The sequence below is a fragment of the Chelonoidis abingdonii genome, chromosome 21 (genome assembly GCF_003597395.2).
Source record: "Chelonoidis abingdonii isolate Lonesome George chromosome 21, CheloAbing_2.0, whole genome shotgun sequence".
Classification (NCBI taxonomy): Eukaryota; Metazoa; Chordata; order Testudines; family Testudinidae; genus Chelonoidis; species Chelonoidis abingdonii.
The window spans coordinates 5,908,830-5,926,516 of record NC_133789.1 but is presented as its reverse complement, the minus strand read 5'-3'; the positions used below and the strand labels follow the sequence as shown (position 1 = coordinate 5,926,516).

The 17,687-nt window shown below is 45.3% G+C and overlaps 1 protein-coding gene across 1 annotated transcript in view; it reads left to right on the top strand.

Moving 5' to 3' along the window:
- Positions 1 to 17,687, top strand: part of SKAP1 (src kinase associated phosphoprotein 1) — a 232,582-nt gene that overhangs the window by 16,177 nt on the left and 198,718 nt on the right. The window contains exon 3 of the mRNA XM_032791434.2: positions 10,270 to 10,295. Within this exon, the coding sequence (XP_032647325.1) occupies positions 10,270 to 10,295 (26 nt within the window). The remainder of the gene's footprint in view (positions 1 to 10,269; positions 10,296 to 17,687) is intronic.

Sequence of the window (17,687 nt, the reverse complement as noted above, 5' to 3'; positions counted from 1 at the left end):
ACTTTAGCTAGCACAATCCTTAAATGCAGTAATTACTTTTCTTGGTGTCCGGCTGCTTTTCAGAGCTTAAATGAGCCGGCTACATCCCCTGTGGAATTCCAGAAGGGATACATTTTGACCCAATATGTTTTTGTGTGTGGGACTTCAGCCTCTCTAATGGTGTCGTTTACATAATTCCGTGCCAAAAATCTGTCACCGACTACATCAGTGGGTTTAGAATTGTTCACACGTCGTCGTCAACTTCCCACTTCCTCTATTCTAGGCCATAGCCAAAGTACGATATGGTCAGTCTCGCTTCTTGTGTAACATCCATTCAGTTACATCGGGGTGAACTTGACCCCATCCGAGGAGAACTTTTTATAGCCAGATTATGAAGGTGTTTATAACAGTCTTCCAAAGGTCCGTAGCCAGAGCTAGTGGACACTGCTTTAATAAACTTCTAATCAGATTAACTACATCTGTTATCTTAATTTCCAATCTTGTTTTAAAGTTTTGAAATGTGAGTGCAGGAGGCTGCAATTTCAGGGTAATTTTGCTTCATTAGTGTAACTGCCCTCTATGTAATTTTCACCAGTATGAGGCTCATTATCCTGCATAACATGCAATATCAAGATAAAAGGGAATTTAAGAATGTGACCTGGTAGTCAGGCAGATAATCAAGCTCTGCACATTACCTTCAAGGCTGGACTGGCCCCACTACATCGTCTTTAATTAGCCCAAGCGCTGTTTTTCATCTGTCCCTTATTTGGGAGGCTGAAATTTGTTTCACTTGGTGGTGAGATTTTGCTCAGCATGAGCAATGGTTCAGGTTCATTTTAACCACTGGATATGGATTTGTCTCACGAGGTACCTGAGAAGTCACTTGCCACCCTATAAATATCGAAAAGTTCTTGACCTGCATTTTCTGTCCTTGCAAACCATCTCTGTCATTCCGGCACTTTGCAAGGAGATGGAGAAAATCATTTACAAAGGAATTCCTTCCATTTTGCAGTGTCAACTTTAATGCTAACCTTATGTTTTCAAAAGGTCTGATACCATACAGAGTTTCTGTTTTCATTTGTGAGCATCCTGCAATCTATTCTGTGCTGTACGTGGGCCTACAACTGAGAGGATGGCTCCGTCATGTTCGAATATCTCCGAGCCAAATTCAAACCAGGTGCAACCTGATTGATTTATACGTGAGATGAATTTGGATCCCTGAACTCTTCCAGTAACAGTTTGGTGCCTTCCGGGTTATGATCCTTTCAGTAATTTGCATCATTTGCCATTCCAGCTGATAAAATTACCCTTGTTTCCCATCCATTTCCTCGTGGATGCATTGTTAATCTGAAACCTGATGCCTGTAAATGATGGAGACTGGGTAACCAGAGTCTTTGCAGAGCCGCTGCTGCTTCTGTAATGTTTAGCTGAGAAATGCATTTGAAGTGGTTCATAAACTGACCTGGCTAATGGTTAGCTCCCAAATTCTTCTCCCCTCCCTTCCTTTTCTTTCCTGCCGCCCAAAATCTTGTTCAGCATTGATCCCCCCACCCCCTCTCCCAACATTAAAAACCGACAAATATTGTGCACCAGACAAATTAGTCTCAGCCTTGAAATATCTATTTAATATCTGTGGTGGTGATAGTGTTCTTAATTGGACAAGAAAATGCAGGAAATTTGATTGTAACCTGACTGGATTTTATGGTTCCTGCCGAAAATGAGTCTGAGAGGAAAGTGGGGTTTATATTTATAGACCTTTTAAGGCCAGAAGAAAGCATTAAGATCATCAAAACAAAGCCTTTGCACAACACAAGTCACAGAATCGCAGCTGGTGATTTTTGTATCTAGCCCAACAGCTTTGTTGTCTGTTTGAGTCATTCATTAGCGATTGTGATCTGTCACCTGCAGTGTGAGCTGGGGAGCGGGGTCTTGCCCGGCAAGTCTCAGGATCAGCTGTGGCAGACAATTGGGGTGGAGGGTGCGCCGTACCTTGCAGTGCTGATGAGTAACTTTAGGACCAATTCTGATCCAGTGCTCTCTTTCAGTCAGCAGCGTTACACCAGTGTAAGGTTTAGTCTTGTGATTTAAGGCACTGGGTTTGGATTTTTGAAAAATGCATTCCATTCCTGGCTCTGCCACTGACCTGCTGTGTGACCTTCGGCATGTCACTTCACCTCTCTGTCTCTTTTCCTTCTGTAAAGTGGGGCTAATGATACTGACCTTTGTGAAGAGCTTTGAGCTTTATTGTTGAAATCCTCTAGATCAGTGGTTTTCACACTTTATCTGGCTAACCAGCTGAAGAAAATTGTTGATGCCCGCGACCCAGCGGAGTTGGGAACAAGGGGTTTGGGGGTGCAGGAAGGGCCTCTGGGTCTGTGGCGGGGGGGATCAGGGCTGGGACAGGGGATTAGGGTGCGGGCTTACCTTGGTGCAGCGGGGGTGATAAGGCAGGCTTGCTGCCTGTCCTGGCACCGCAGACTGCACTGTGCCCCGGAAGTGGCCAGCAGCAGGTCTGGCTCCTAGGTGGTGTTAAATGGCATTAGGAGCCTCTATATCTGCTCAGCAGGATTAGATTTTTATCAGTAAATGTCACCGTACACACACACAACGACAAAAAAAAATATTTCTTTCAATAATCAGAATGTACAGATAGGCAAAAAAGCGGCTTGAGAACGTATTAGAGTTTGATTTAAGGCTATGTAGGTCATGTTGTGACGTGATGTTGACAACTTGTGTTTTAAGGCTTATAATGCTGTGACTCATTGAATCTCAAAATAAGTGTCATTAAATAATTGTCTGATTCCCCTCTAACTTCCTGTGAATGTTGAAACTGATTATATTAAAAAAAATAAAATAAAAAAAAATGTTGTTCTTATCTGTTGAAATGATGATTAAAAAATGAATTCTTCCAAGCCTATCTATGTGGGAGCTGAGCTGTCTTGAAAATCTGGTCATTCGGTTTCCCATCTGCAAAACAAGGACGACTCTGCTTCATTTCCATAGGGCCTGTAGGTTGCTACTGGAATGTTAATACATTCGAATCAGGCCCTGTATGTCTTTCAGGAGCAAAGTGTAAATGTTTGCCAAAAAGTGCAGGTTATGTATAAGTTTAATGCATAACCTCATTGGCTATATGGTTGCGAGAATGGTTTTTATTTAAATAGAACAAACTAGCAGAATCCTCCTGTTTTGGTTCAATGCATGCACTTCTGATTGGGTGTGTCTGGTTGGGTCTTGGCCACATGCTCAGGGTTTAAATAATAGCCATGTTTAGGGTTTTCCCTCAGGCCAGATTGCCAGTGACTTTGGGGTGTTTTTAGCCACCTTCCACAGTGAGTAACTTGCTGGTTTGAACTAGTAACTTATTGGATTCTCTGTAACTTGAAGTCATTAAATCAAGATTAAGACCGTAAAAACGGCCATACTGGGTCAGGCCAATGGTCCATCTAGACCAATGTCCTGTTTTCTGACAGTGGCAAGTGCCAGATCCTTCAGTAGGAATGAACAGAATAGGGCAATTATCGAGTGATCTATCTCTTGTCATACTGAGGACCTCAGTAACTCAGCCAGAAGTTATGGGCCTATTATAGGATTGGGTGGGTGAGGTTCTATGGCTTGCGAAGTGCAGGAGGTCAAACTAGATGATCTTGGTGGTCTCTTTTGACCTTAAATGCTATGAGATATGGAGAAGGAAGTGGTATATAGCAAGCTAAGTGGGGGGAGGAAATGTTCATGGGAGATCTTTGTTAAAATTTTAGCAGTGCCTCGCTAGTTCCTTGGCTTTATAATGGAAATCAGATGTTTCTCTGGGTTAGACCTTTGATTTACATGTCACATCAAAGTTCTCCTTGTAACAGAGAAATTTTTTTTTTATAGTTTGTTTTACAGCCCAGACACTAAATCATTTGGTGACTATTCCCTTTCTTACTCCCTTGTCTATTTCCCCCACTTCTAATGTAGATTGCTGCTTCACTTTCTCCCCGCCCCCGGAGCGCTCAGCAGTACAGCGCAGCATCTTTCCTTCTTCATAGGGACCCTTCCTGCTGCTGATGGCTAAACTAAATATAGAGTGCATAGGAGGAATGGTTAAATGGAGACAAAAATAACTGTGCTGAATAAAACTACTGCAATAGGACACATAAGGACAAATGATGTTTAATGTCTTGTGAAAGCTAGGGATTGTCAGCTACCTCTTGAGTCTTTGGGCCTGATTCTCATGTCTCACTGGTGAGCAATTTAATGTGAGTTAATTCCCTGGTACAGCTGCAGTGGTCTGAGATCAGGATCGGGCCCTTGGTCCTTCATGCATCCCATTGGGTATGTCGTTAGGGTGTAACAAGGCAAGTCGGACACTTCGAATTTTTAAAGTTAATGCTTTATTTGCAAGAATCAATTGTTGCAACGTTTTTTTGGTTGAAAAAAATTGTCCTGGTGGCTGGTCTCTGAGGGCACCAGTCTCCTGGTCCAGACAAGCATAACTACTTGCTGCCTATTTGACATGGTACTTTAAAGTCCTGGGAATGTTGATGGGAGTAGCCCACCTGAGAATAAAAATGAAAACTGGCCTCTTGCTCCATTTTCCTATTGTATTTCACTGACTGGCAGGAGATGATTTCCCTGACTACTTTGCTACATTCTTCCTTCAGCTCTGCTTCACTGAGTACACTTTGGGAAGACTGTGCGTGGCCTGCGCATGGTTACAGATACAGTTGTACTTTCTAACGGAGTGACCGTATTCGACATTCGGGTTGTCAGTAGGTAAATTTTGGAGGGGATTCTCCCAGATTGTCACATTTCTCAAATGACTCTGCACGTGAATGGAAAGGTCCACCCCTGTGATCACCTTTTAGAATTTGGTTGGCACCTCTATAGAAGCTTCCATGCAGGGATCTCAAAGCACTCTGCAAACTCTGGTAAAGGCCTTTCACACATGGTGAAACTCTGTGCAAAGGGTCAGCAAAGCTAACCACTTAAATCTCCCTTTAAGCCTGCTTTTGAGAATTTAAGTGGGGGCATAGGCATTGGACTGACCCTCGGCAGAAGGATTCATTTCATCCAAGCAGAGTAAGTGACTTATCCAAAGTCTCACATGAAGTCATGGCAGAGTCAGGAATTGGAACCTTGATCTTCTGACTCACAGTCCTGTGTCTAGACCACAAGACATCTTTCCTCCTGGATTTAATAAAAAAAAGAGGGAAACGAACTTTTCTTCTGCACTTACTCTTTCTAGAGTGAAAATTATCAAAGTGTGAGACTAAAAGCATATATTGATCTAATGAGATTTGAGTTTTTGACTGTTGCTTTACATTTAAAAAAAAAAAAAAAGCAAAAATTTTTTTTTGTAAATTTGATAAGAATGAAGCTAATGTAAGATTGCTGGTCCAGTAGGAAATGGAACTCAATTTTACATTTTTAAAAACCATTTTACTGTATTAAAAATGACAGAGGTTAGAAACAAAGCTCTGATACGTTTATTGAACTGGAATTGAAAGTGACAGAAAATCGTTTTGGCCCTGGTGCAGTAAATGTTATCACTAAAACATGTTCAGGGGAGATTAGGACAGTCTCTCAAGCACAAGAGACAAAAGTTCACAAAACAAGAAGTGATTTTTTTTGTTTTTCCCTCCGTCCTTGTCTCAGAATCGTTAGCTGCTCGGGAGACAAAAATATCTCTGCTCTGGGAGGATGCTGAGCCGGGTGAACAGAGATATGAAAATGTGTCTCCTCTCTGAGAGGAGCTAGGATGGAGAGGACAGAGTGGACCACTTCAACACGGCCCTATAACAGAGTTTGGGGATGAGCTGAGGGCCATGATGATGAAAAGCAAGATTGTCATCGTGTACAAAGGCAAACCCCACCAGTGAGACTCGTGAAAGGGAAAATTCTGAGCTGCGGGATACTCTGGGGGGAGAAGATGCTCTTGTAGTTGCTCACCTGTATTTGTTACCCAGTTTGGTTGGTTTGTCCCATCTGCTTGTTGTGTCTTTTTCCCTAGACTGTAAACTCTGAGAGACAGTGACCTTCACTATACAAACACAGTAAGTGCCTAGCGCAATGGAAACCTGGCATAGTTGGCCTCTAGGTATTTCCAAAATGTAAATATTTGAATGTATTAAGATAGTGAATATAATCAAATCTTATACTTCAGGGCTTCAGCCTGCAGTGGTCAGGAAGACTTCCCATGTGACACTCCCCTGGCCCCCAAATACACAGTTGACCTAATTCATTCTGGGTTTTTTTGTTTTGTGTTTTGCCTACCTCTGAAGTGTCAGGTTGGACACCCAGCACCGAATGGGGAGGGGCAGTGCTCTGAGATGGCCCAGAGAATCCTCTTTCTTAGATCCCAAGCTGGTTTGTCCTGCTCACAGACAGACTGCCTGCCACATTTGGGGTCAGGGAGGAATTCGGGCCTAGGTCAGACTGGCAGGGGCTTTGGGTTTTTTCTGCATTCCTGTGCAGCATGGATAGGAATCTGCTAGGATTATCTGGGCCTCTTTTGCCTAATCAGTGCCCTACCAGTGCAGAGGCCTCGGACGTTGGTGGCACCCAGGTCTCTTTTCTTTGTGGCACGTAACGGTTCAAGTCTCCCAAAGATTGAAATACTTTAGTTTGTTTAAAGCAATTAGGTTCAGCAGGAGGGGGGATCTGGGTGAAATTTAAAGTCCTGTGGTGGACAGAAGGTCAGAATAGATGAGCTAATGGCTACCTCTGGCCTTAAGCTCTATGAAATATATGTTTAATGATGATGATTAAGGCACAGGAATGGGGATCAGGAAGACTGTGTTCTATTCCTGGCCTCTGCCACTGACTTGCGGTGAGACCTTGGGCAAGTCACTTCACCTTGGGTTCCTGTCTGTCAAACAGGATAATAATGCTGACCTATTTTGCTCGGCTGTGTGGCTTGTTGAAGTGTGAGTGAAGCGTTTTCAGACCTCGGCATGGAAGGTGCTGTAGATGTGTTGAGTATTGTAAAACTGACACTGATATCCTTCCTTGTCTTAAAGACCTCAGTCCTTCTTGAGATTAAATTTTGCAGGAAAGTCTGATTAGAGTGATCCCAGAGCCACCATTCTTATTTCTTTTTGGCTGGTCAGGAAGAGGAACCTTTTGTCTGAGTCAGAAAGACAAATTGTAGTTGATGGTGATTTGAACTGTTCTTCTGAATTTCACATGAAAGGAGTGGTTGGAATTCTGTCTGCCTGCTCCTCCTACAGTGGTAAAAACTCAAGGTGCATCACAGTCTAAAACTGAGCTTTCCTGGTCTGTTGGGTACTCTGCTTTGTGGGAGCCTGGGTTTAATTTCTTTGCTTGGTCCTTCGTTTCTGGGTTCCACTGAGCTGTGGGGGAAACTGGCTTAATCCTGGAAGGGAACATAAGGGCCTTGGATTGTTAAACAGCAACAATTCCTCTTCTGATTACTTATATCTATGAAGAGTTTCTTCTGTAGTCTCTAAATCAGTGGCACTGAGGAGAAGGAAATCCTGAGGGTAGGACAATAGAAGTGAAATATAGACCATCCCAACTGAGAAAAATTTCAGGGAGGGAATGGAGAAGAGGTTGAGTTTGTCGGGACAAAGAGATGCTGGTGGGGCAGGTGCATATGACTTCAGGTAAGGTAAGATAAGGTGAAGAGATTTCATAGAGAAACATGGAAAGGGGATAAAATGAACCCCACCCTAGAGTTTCTAAAGCGTCCAATGTATAAAACTCTAGAGACAGGGTGCGTAAGGCAGGGTTGTCTGTCTTTTTTTCCAATATAACACACAGTAGCTTTTTATCACTGATTAAATATTGCAGTCTGTGGTTTAGAGGCAATCTCTTCCTTTTTCCGCCCAGGCATTTTGTCCAAAGCAAAGGACTGAAATAAATATTCTGTCCTTCGTCAGGATTCTGTTATTTTCTAATGAATCTGCGTCAGTGGCTCGCACGTTTGTGTTAAATCATTTTCTTCACGAAAGCTTTTAATGAAGAAACAAATGGATTGGATTTAGATATACTGGATTCTTGCCATTGATAGCTGTAGACCTGGCCCTTTAGAGTGGGCAAGATACCTGTGAATAGGTCATTCTGTGGCTTTCTCTCCAAAGCTAGAGCCTCCTTGTGTGGGGCCAGCTGACATCCCCTGTGTTTTGAGATTTTGGCCAGTATATGGGTTTAATACCCATTCCACCTCTCCCTCAGTGCGAACAGAACAATGAACACTTGAGGTAACCAAGCAGAAATTTCCCCCCGAGCAGTCCAGTCAAAGCTCACTGGTTTAGATTAAAACAAAAACAAGTTTATTAACTACAAAAGATAGATGTTATGCGATCATAGTGAGAGCAAAGACATCAAAGCAGATTACCTAGCAAATAAACAAAAACACAAACTGAGCCGAATATACTAAATAGATTGGCTATGAATAGCAGGGTCTCACCCAAACTGATGGTACAGGCTGACTTGTAGATTCTCAAGACACAATGTTTTACAGCAGGGGTCTCCAAACTCAAATGACCACAAGGGCTATATAAGGTCTAGTGCATTGGCCCGAGGGCTGTATCACTGGTACCCCCATCCTCACTGCCCCCAGCCCTGCCCCCACTCCACCCCTTCCATGTGGCTCCGCCCCTGCCCTGCCTCTTCCCACCCCTTCCTTGCCCCTTTCCACACCAGTCCCCAAAGTCCTCATCCCAACGCTGCCCCTTCCCTGTCACCAGGGGTGCAGGAGGGGTGCAGGGTGTGGCAGGGGGCTCAGGGCAGGGAGTTTGGTGTGTGGGGTGCAAGAAGGGTGTGAGGTGCGGCAGGGGGTCAGGGTACAGGGTGCAGGAGGTGGCTCAGGGCAGGGAGTGCAGGAGGGGTGTGGGGTGCGGCGGGGGCTCAGGGCAGGGAGTTGGGGTGCGGCGGGGGCTCAGGGCAGGGAGTTGGGGTGTGGGGTACAAGAGGGGTGTGGGGTGCGGCAGGGGGTCAGGGTGCAGGAGGGGTGTGGGGTGTGGTGGGAGCCCAGGGCAGGGAGTTGGGGTGCAGGATATATGAGGGGGCTCAGGGAAGGGAGTTGGGGTGTAGGAGGGGTGCGGCAGTGGTCTCAGGGCAGGGAGGTGGGTGCAGAAGGGCTGTGGGGTGCAAGCTCTAGCCCGGCGCCGCTTACCTAGTGCGGCTCCGGCGCAGCAGTGGCGCGCATCAGGGCCAGAGCAGACTCCTGGCCCCACACCTCGCCACGCCGCTCCTCTCCAGGAAGCAGCCGGAACCACAGCCCCTGGGGGCGCAGGGCTGGGTACAGGGCTCTGCTGCTGCTTCTCCGGGTACCTCCCATAAAGCTTCCATTGGCCGCGCTTCCCTGTTCCTGGCCAACAGGAGCTGTGGGGAGGAGGGGCAGTACCTTGAAGTGAGGCAACGCAGGAGCCCTCTGCCTGCTCCCCACTCGCCTCCGGCCCGAAGGGACGTGTTGCCAGCCGCTCAAGGGAGTGGCGTGGGGCTCGCAGCACCATGGGGGTGCAATCCCGTGGGCCACTATAGTTTGCTCACCCCTGGCCTGGAGGTAGGTGGGAGTGGGGCACGGGAAGCTTGGCGGGCCTCATGGAAGAGTGGCCCATGGGCCACATGTTTGAGACCCCTGCTTTACAGCTTGAAATCCCCAGGTGTTTCATACACAGGCTAGAAATGCCTTTAGCCTGGGTCCAGCACTTCTCCCAGTTCAGTCTTTGTTCCTCAGGTGTTTCCAGGAGTCGTCTTGTGTGGGGAGTGAAGAACCCCTGATGATGTCACTCTCTGCCTTATATAGCTTTTGCGTTTGGTGGGAACCCTTTGTTCCAGAGTTTGGTTCCCAGACCAGTCTGTGGAAAAATACTGACATCCCAAGGTGGAGTCCAGCATCATGTGGCCTGGTCACATGTCCCTGTAGAGTCATAGCAGCCATCACTCACAGGCTGTCTGTAGGCTCACCAGGTGGAAGATAAGCTTCTCCTAGGGCCTGTTGTTTTCCCTAATGGCTCATTACCCTGAGTAGACCCTTCCCAACCAGCTATCTAGACTGAAGGCATCTTGTCTAGTGGGCGTTACCGTGGTTTAACTACATTTGAAATACAGATACATAGTCAATATTCATAACTTCAGATACAAAAATGGTATATGCATTCAAATAGGATAATCATATTCCGCAAATCATAACTTCTCCAGTGACACCTCACATGACTTGACTTGCATAAAATGCATCATGATTATGCCCAAACCATATCCTAATAATATCACTATAAAGAATATGGGGTGCAGTGTCACATGTATGTTCATGCCTGTTTTTCTTTTCTTGTCTTGCAGGTATCACTTGGAATTTCTGTCCCGAGGTAAGTGCAGCTTATCCATTCTGAGGGGCAGGACTTGTCATCAGTTTGATTGGGCCCCAGATTAGCAGATGGGGAGCCTTAGCCACTCAGTTTGAGGGGTGGGAGGGTAGCAAAGTTGTGGGAGGCGTTGGCAGAGGGCTGGGGCTTTGGGAGCAATCAGCACTGCTTTTCTCCTGGGATTCTCCAGCCGTGTATGGTGCTGGCCAAGCTGCCCGGTCTACACACACCATGGGCAGGCCCAAGAATGGCTTGTACAAACGTTAAGTGACCTCCAGAGAATTGCATTGGAGAGACAGCGCGGCCTTAGTGGCTAAGGCGTGGGACGGGAGCCAGGATGCCTGGTTCTATTCCAAGGTCTGCTATGTGATCTCAGGCATGTCACGTCCCTGTTGGGTGCTTCTGTTTTCCCACTCTCAGGGTCTTTTTTAGATTTTTAAGCCCTTCAGGGCAGCGACTGTCTCTTATGTGTAGTTGTATAACGTGGCTACAAGGCGCTTCCGTATCACTAATAACAATCTCAACCCCAGTGGGTACCTGCGAGTTGAGAGCAACAGGAGTAGGTGGTTCCTTCTGCGTATCCGGTGGAATTGTAACCGGAATGTCTCCTAACTGAATGGGTCCCTTTGTCTCTCACTCCTATCTGTACACGTCTGTGCAGTACTTAGTACTGATCTCGGATCCAGATCCCTTAGGTGCTACCAGAATACAAATTAATAATTGTGTGTGTGTGTTATTTCAGTGATTACTGTGGTATGTGTGTGCAAACACAAGGATCCACCAGCATTCCAGCAAGATGGGTGCTGGGGCCATAATACAAAAAGAACCACAAACCCATGTGAGCATTCCCTCTCAGCTAATCCTTCATTTGCTCCAGATAGAAATTCCAGTACGTTACCTCCTTGATCAGGGCCCACTTCCAAGACATTCTGTCTGGCAGCCCAGAAATGCTGCAGCATTGCAATTCCCACTAGAACAGTGTTATCACATTTTAATATGAGCCTCAGTGCAGCCTCGGTACTTCTAATTGCTTTCAAACCATTGTTTTTGTGGGTTTGGTTGATGAACCCAGCATCTGGCGTCATTCGAGAAAGTACAGCAGACAGCTGTGTTCAAAATTAGAAAAAGACGAGAGGATTAGAACACACAAAAGGGCTCAAAATTAGATTTTTGTGTGTGTGTGTGTGTGCGCGGGGGTGGGAGAAGTTCACACAGTTTAAAAAGGGTGGGGGCAAAATGCTTCCAAGTGCTCTTGTTCTCATCAACTGTTCACTTATTTTTTATATGCCGCTGCAGGGTTTTGGCTTGGTTTGTAGAACAGGGCCAGATTTCCAAAAGGAATTTAGATGCTTTAAGCTAGGAACCGTAACTCACTTTGGTGCTTTTGTAAATTCCACTGCTATATCTTCAGGTGCCTACATGACATTGTAAATCTGCCCCCCCCCCCCAGTTTGGGGAAGGGTCATTAACCTCCAAGAACGTATTAAGGAGACAGCAGTGGCTGGTGGCTCGATCGAGGGCCTGGGAATCGCCAGCCCTGACTCCAGTTTGCTGTGTGACCTTGGTCAAGTCTCTTTGTGCCTAAATTTGCCTATTCGTAATATAGATTTATAATACTTCTCTGTACAGTGCTTTGAAATGCTCTGATGTACTTCCATAGTCTCCTAAAGGTACCTCATTACCATACAGTGGGCTGTGTTGGTTAGACCAGGGGACTAGAGACCGGGCGGGTTTTGTTCCCCTTCATTGCTGTGTGACCTAATAGAGAGGCTCAACCTTTTCTGTGCCTCTTTTTTTCCCCCCTCCATAGCTGCCAAATGGAGTGCTAATAGCAAACCTCCATGAAGTGCTTTGGGCTGGGTGTTTCAAGGCCAAGTGCTGGAGATGTCCCAAGTATTCCTCTCCTTGGACTCTGTTGTTTTTGAAACGCTTTACCCATGTGTCGCGGAGCACATGAAGGAACATTTAGAAAGTCAATTAATTGATCAATGGTCATATTGGAAACCCAGAGCATTGAAATCATGGCCCTGGAGGGGCAGAGTCTGGTTCTAAGAAACAGGATTTTGCATGCCAGAAGAAGCTCTTGGGGAACCTCCATATAGGGATTTAGTCCTCTGAAAGATTTCTAGCGACTACCCTTTTCAAAGAGGATGAGCAATGCTCCGTGAGGTTTCAGGCAGTTATAGCTTCTAATGCCTGAGGCCAACAAAACTTGTTGGCCTCTAATACAGACTGGCTGAAATTCCCATTGCTGTTGAAGGTGGAGTGAGGATCTGGCACTACTAATGTATTCAAGGCAACTTGTGCAAGATGTAGGTGAATATGGGGGAAGTTGTGTGATTCAGAGGGCAGGCCGCATCAGCCTAATTCACTGTCACCCAAACGACAGGTGTTTCTGCCCCTCACAATGACGGGTACTCAGCATCTTTTGGGTAAGTGCTCTCCGCTTAGAATACAGGGAAGGCACATCTCTTTTTTTTGGAGAGGCTGGGGACGTATGGGAAGCATTCTGTATACACGGGCATATATTTTGATACGTACCTGTTATCTTTTCTTGCAGCATTTCCTTTGTGGAAACAGCTGCGAGGAGGGTTGGCAGCAAAAATCCATTCAGGTCGCGAGTCAACTTAGTCTCTGCCTCCCACCCCCAAAGTTTTTTTTCTCTCTGTTCTTTGTCTCCTCTCCCCCTGCTCATTTTCCCTGCACTGAATTGTCTGCAGCAGCTTGAGTGCATCAGGAACTAGTGGTCTCAGGGAGCAGCAGCAGGCCATTTCATGGTACTGCAAGGGAATCTAGGAATAAATATATAAGGGAAGGAATTGGGGGAAGGGAGTAAGGAGAAGAGAGCACTCAGTGTAGTGTGTTCCTGTCTGGGCAGGGACAAATAGCTACCCTGTGTGTTTGTTTCCCCATCTATAAAATTGGGGTAATAAAAAAATCCCAAAAACTACTTATGTCAGGGAGAAGGGATGCAGGGTTAGTCTACTCATGTTTTGTAATGTGCTTTGAGATCCTTAAATGAAAGACATTGGAGAAAGGCAAGGGTCGTTATTAAAGCTGTGCATGCTGAGGCAGATTTTCACCACTGTGCTCTATGTAGGTGTTTGTTCCCACAACTAAGTGCTCCCATATTGTGCTCACAGTGAATTTCTGGTGCAAATCCTAGAATGGGGTAAGCACTTCCATACCAAGGCGATAATCCCCTTCTAATCAAGTTGGATAGAAAGTACTCAGACTTCTAAGGACCTGAGTGCTCTCTCAAATCAGGTACTTAGGGTAGATAAGTGGTTTTCAACCGATGATCCGTGGATCGCTGGGAGTCTGCAGACTGAGATTTCCAAAGGGGTGTGCACCTCCAATCAAAAATGTATTAGGGGTCTGCCAGTGAAAAAAGGTTGAAAACCACTGGGGTAGATGCCTCAATACTAGGATTTGTGTGTGCTGTTGTAGCTGTATTGTCATTCCAAATGAAATTGAAAGCCCCATTGTGCCAGATCAGGCTGGAAAACGGTGGTCCCTCACCCAGGTGGAAAATTTTAGCTTGTTGGTTTTAAACTGTTTTTCTGAAAGCAGACATTTTTCCTTTAACAAAAAAAATTCTTGTTGAAAACCCAATTTTCCATTTTAAAAAGAAAAGTTTTTCGATAGAAACTTTTGGCCAGTCCTAGTGTTGGGTGCTGTACAGGTGTGTTCTAAGAGACCGTTCTTGCCCTGAAGCGCTTAGTCTAAATAGATGAAACAGGCAAAAATTGAGAGAAAGCCAAGATGGTTAGCCCCAGATGCGAGACTGAGGTGCAGAGAGACGTGCCCAAGATCACAACTAGGAACTGAGTCCAGGTCACCAGAATCCCAATCCCATACCTTAACTACAAACCCAGTCTTCGTCCCTGTGGAAAATTATTTTGATAATTATGTTGCTTGGGCAAAGCATAGCTTAAAAGTTAGGGTCCGTTGTGCTCCACAAAAGGATTAGGTAAGTAACTATGTGGAAAGTCTTTGCAAGCCGCTAATCTTATAGTGTACATACTTAATGTAGATTAAATGTGTAACATTTTCTCCATATCAGCCCTACCTATTTTGGCTCTGCTCCGCACTACTTTATGGGTCACTGAATGTTCACTGGGTTCACGCAGGAGGTATGTATAGCGGAGGCATGCGCGTAGCATCTTTCATTAACTAACTGGCGCTCTACAAAGGCTTCCCATGTTAGATTTATGAACTAGTTTTCTGTGTAAAGCCTCAAACCTATTGAAGTGAATTGGAACGGGGTTGGACAGGAGACGGAACTAACCGCTGCTCCCTGGTATCGCATACTTAGTCCATGTAGTTATGACAAGTGCTAGGAGCAAATCATTAAAGGAGCAAAAACACTATCTGTACTGTAAAGAAAAGGATCCCCTTTGAAGCCAAAGAGGAGTGTTCCTGAATTAATGAAGTGCACAGTGATTTTACTAAGTTTTATTTATATAGTTTAAAAAATACCCTCTTTGCCTTCATGCCAGAAAGCTCGAGTGCAGTTGGAAGCAGGGTTCAGACGCAGAAACCTAGCCCAGATTTATGATGTGTTTGAAAACTTGAGGAAAAAAGTACCAACTTGACAATATTTATAACTTTTTGTTAAAATATCTATTCTATCGCCATGCCTGGAATTCCCTGCCTTTGTAAACACAAGTGCCAGCTACAAACCTTGGAATGTCATAACATGGAGAGACTTAAAAAAGAAAACCCAAAACTTGTGTTAGAACATTTTTGCAAAGTCCGGGATATGTGTGTGTGTTAATTAATGAAAAAGAAAACATACACAAGGGCATATGTTCTTTAACATAAAAAAAAAAAAAAAAGCAAGCTTTAAGATCAACATTTCTGACAGCTCCTTTTGTCAGCGACAAAGCTTTGCTTCCTGCATGTTTGAGTGTGCTTCTTTTTTGCCTCTGAGTGTGTTACACATCGTGCAAATTAATCTGTTTAAAGACAATACACTGTAAATATTTTTGCAGTAAGATTCCTCCTGTTAGTATTCTTTCAAAGACTGATCTGCCACGTAGCTTTACATTCTTTCTCTATATATAAATGCATGTGTATAAATACTGCATGATCTGAACCATACGTTACTACGCATAAATTTTAGAAGCAGGCAACTACTGTAGAAGAAAACAGACTGATATTCTCAGAAAGGTTTCATATACAAGGGACCTCTTTTTTTTATCAGGCATGCCTATGTTTAAGCGGCCCGTTTGTGTGGTGCAGTTAAATTTGGCATAAGGTAGTGCCAACCTCAAGTGTTCAAAAATCACATACCAGCCCCCTCCCCGCCCCCCGAATCATGAGACTTTAAAAAATGTATAGGGTTTTATTTGGCTTTTGTGTTTTTGAGCATGGGGTGCCCTTGGGTCATGGTTTTTCTCCCCAGAATATCTCGCTGTCTAGTTCTGTTTTTTAATGAAAACTCAATTTCTACTGCAATCTCTTGATTCCAGAAGCTGGGGCTCAAAGAACACCACCAAAGATGGCAAGACAGAGTCGCTTGATGGTGGGCCTCTCAAAAGTGCTGAGTATTGGCCTAGTTCTGCGATTGGGTGAAGTGCTAGGGTATATTTAGCTCTAGGTGAGCTTGTGTACCAGAGCGGTGAAGTCATGGTAAGGCAGGCTTCCATGTGAGACTCGGGTAATCAATCAGTTGACTAGCCCATGCTACCATGGCTTCGCTGCTCCCATACCCAAGCTGTCTTGATTAAAGCTGGTTCACGTGTTGTCTACACAGCCGCAACGCACTCCATAATTCTAGCATAGACCTACTCAATGATACACCTCCCATGGACTGTAGTAGGAGCAGAAAGAGGCCAATGAGGAGGGTTTTTAAAAATCCCAACCCTAGTCTTTGTGTCCTAGCCAGGATCCAAATCCCGTCTAAGCTTTGCATCTGAGTTTAGCATGTGAGCCCAAAGCGCTTCATTGACCACTCACTGGTGGCTGGTAGTCCAACTGCAGTGGAAAGGACTAGATTGTAGGCTGTTTGGGGCAGGGACCAAAGGTGCCGATTCTATGGGTGCTCTGGGGCTGGAGCACCTACAGGGGAAAAAGGTGAGAGCTCAACACCCAATCGCAGCCCCCCATCAGCTCCTTCCCCTTCCTCCAGTGCTTCCTGCTTCTCGATGGGCTACGCCGATCAGCACCTCCCCTCTCCCCCGACAGCACCTCCTGCCTGCTGGGGATCAGCTGTTTAGCAGTGTGCAGGAGGTGCTGGGAGGGAGGCGGAGGAGTGAGGGCAGGGGCAGGACCTGGGGTGTAGCGGGGGTTGAGCACCTCCTGGGAAAGGACAAAGTTGGAACCTATCTATTTTGTTGTGGTTCTGTGTTTGTACAGCACCTGACACAATGGGATCCTGGTCTATGACTGGTGCTCCTAGTGCTACTGCAGTCCAAATCACAATGTCCAGTAGAGTTTAACTCAAGTTTCCTCCTCATGTCTGTGTAAGTCCTCTTTCTACATATAGCTGGGCTTTCCTTCTTTCTTTTTTTTTTTTTTTTTTTTTTAAATCCTCTCCATGTAGGGGATGAGGAAGGATTCATGACTTTTTAAAGAGCAGAGGATACACTGGGACACGGAAGACTTAAAAATGTCCATAAAAATACTAAATATACATCAGTTTGGGGAATCTCAGTAAGTTCAATATGAACAAATCCTTTGGCTTTCACAGATCTATTCACTCAGATTGTTAGGGGACACTTTGAATTGCCTGGCATGCAGCTGGAGAGGGACAGAGAGCCTTTTCAAATGAACGGTCGGTGCGTCTTCTGAACCTGTGCGTGTAATAGAAAGGCATTGCTGCTTTTCCTTTGTAAAGAAATCTCAAGGGTGACTACAGTATGCATAGAGGAATACGTGCCCCAAGCACTATATTGTGCTTTTGTTGAATAGAAGAGCACTGAAGAAATTGCCTGCTGGGGGGTGAAGACCTGATATGCTGGTCACATAGAACATCACCTGAGCCTTTACTTACTATGTAAAAGTGGATGGAGTGAGAGTGCCTAGGACTTTGAAAGGGAACAACAAGGCTCTGAGTTAGTTCTTAACAGATTTCAGAGCTCTGCCTCCAGAAAACAGAGGAATTGTGCAACTTTGAGTCCTTTGTTGTGTGCCCTGCCCGCCATGGAATTACTTGTAGAAAAAGCAGGGCCCTTTATTCCCATAACCCTTGTGGTCCATTTAGGAATGGGCCAAGATGCAGAGTTTAAATCCCGAGTCCCAACTTTTCCAAAGCTTCCAGGTGCTCAGATCCAGAGTTTTGGGTCTGCCCCATTTCTGGTTCAAGCCAGCCTGAAATTCTCAAAGGGACTGGGCAAGTGTGGTCTGCTTCCAGGGGGAGATGTTTTTGTTTGCTCTCTCCCACGACCC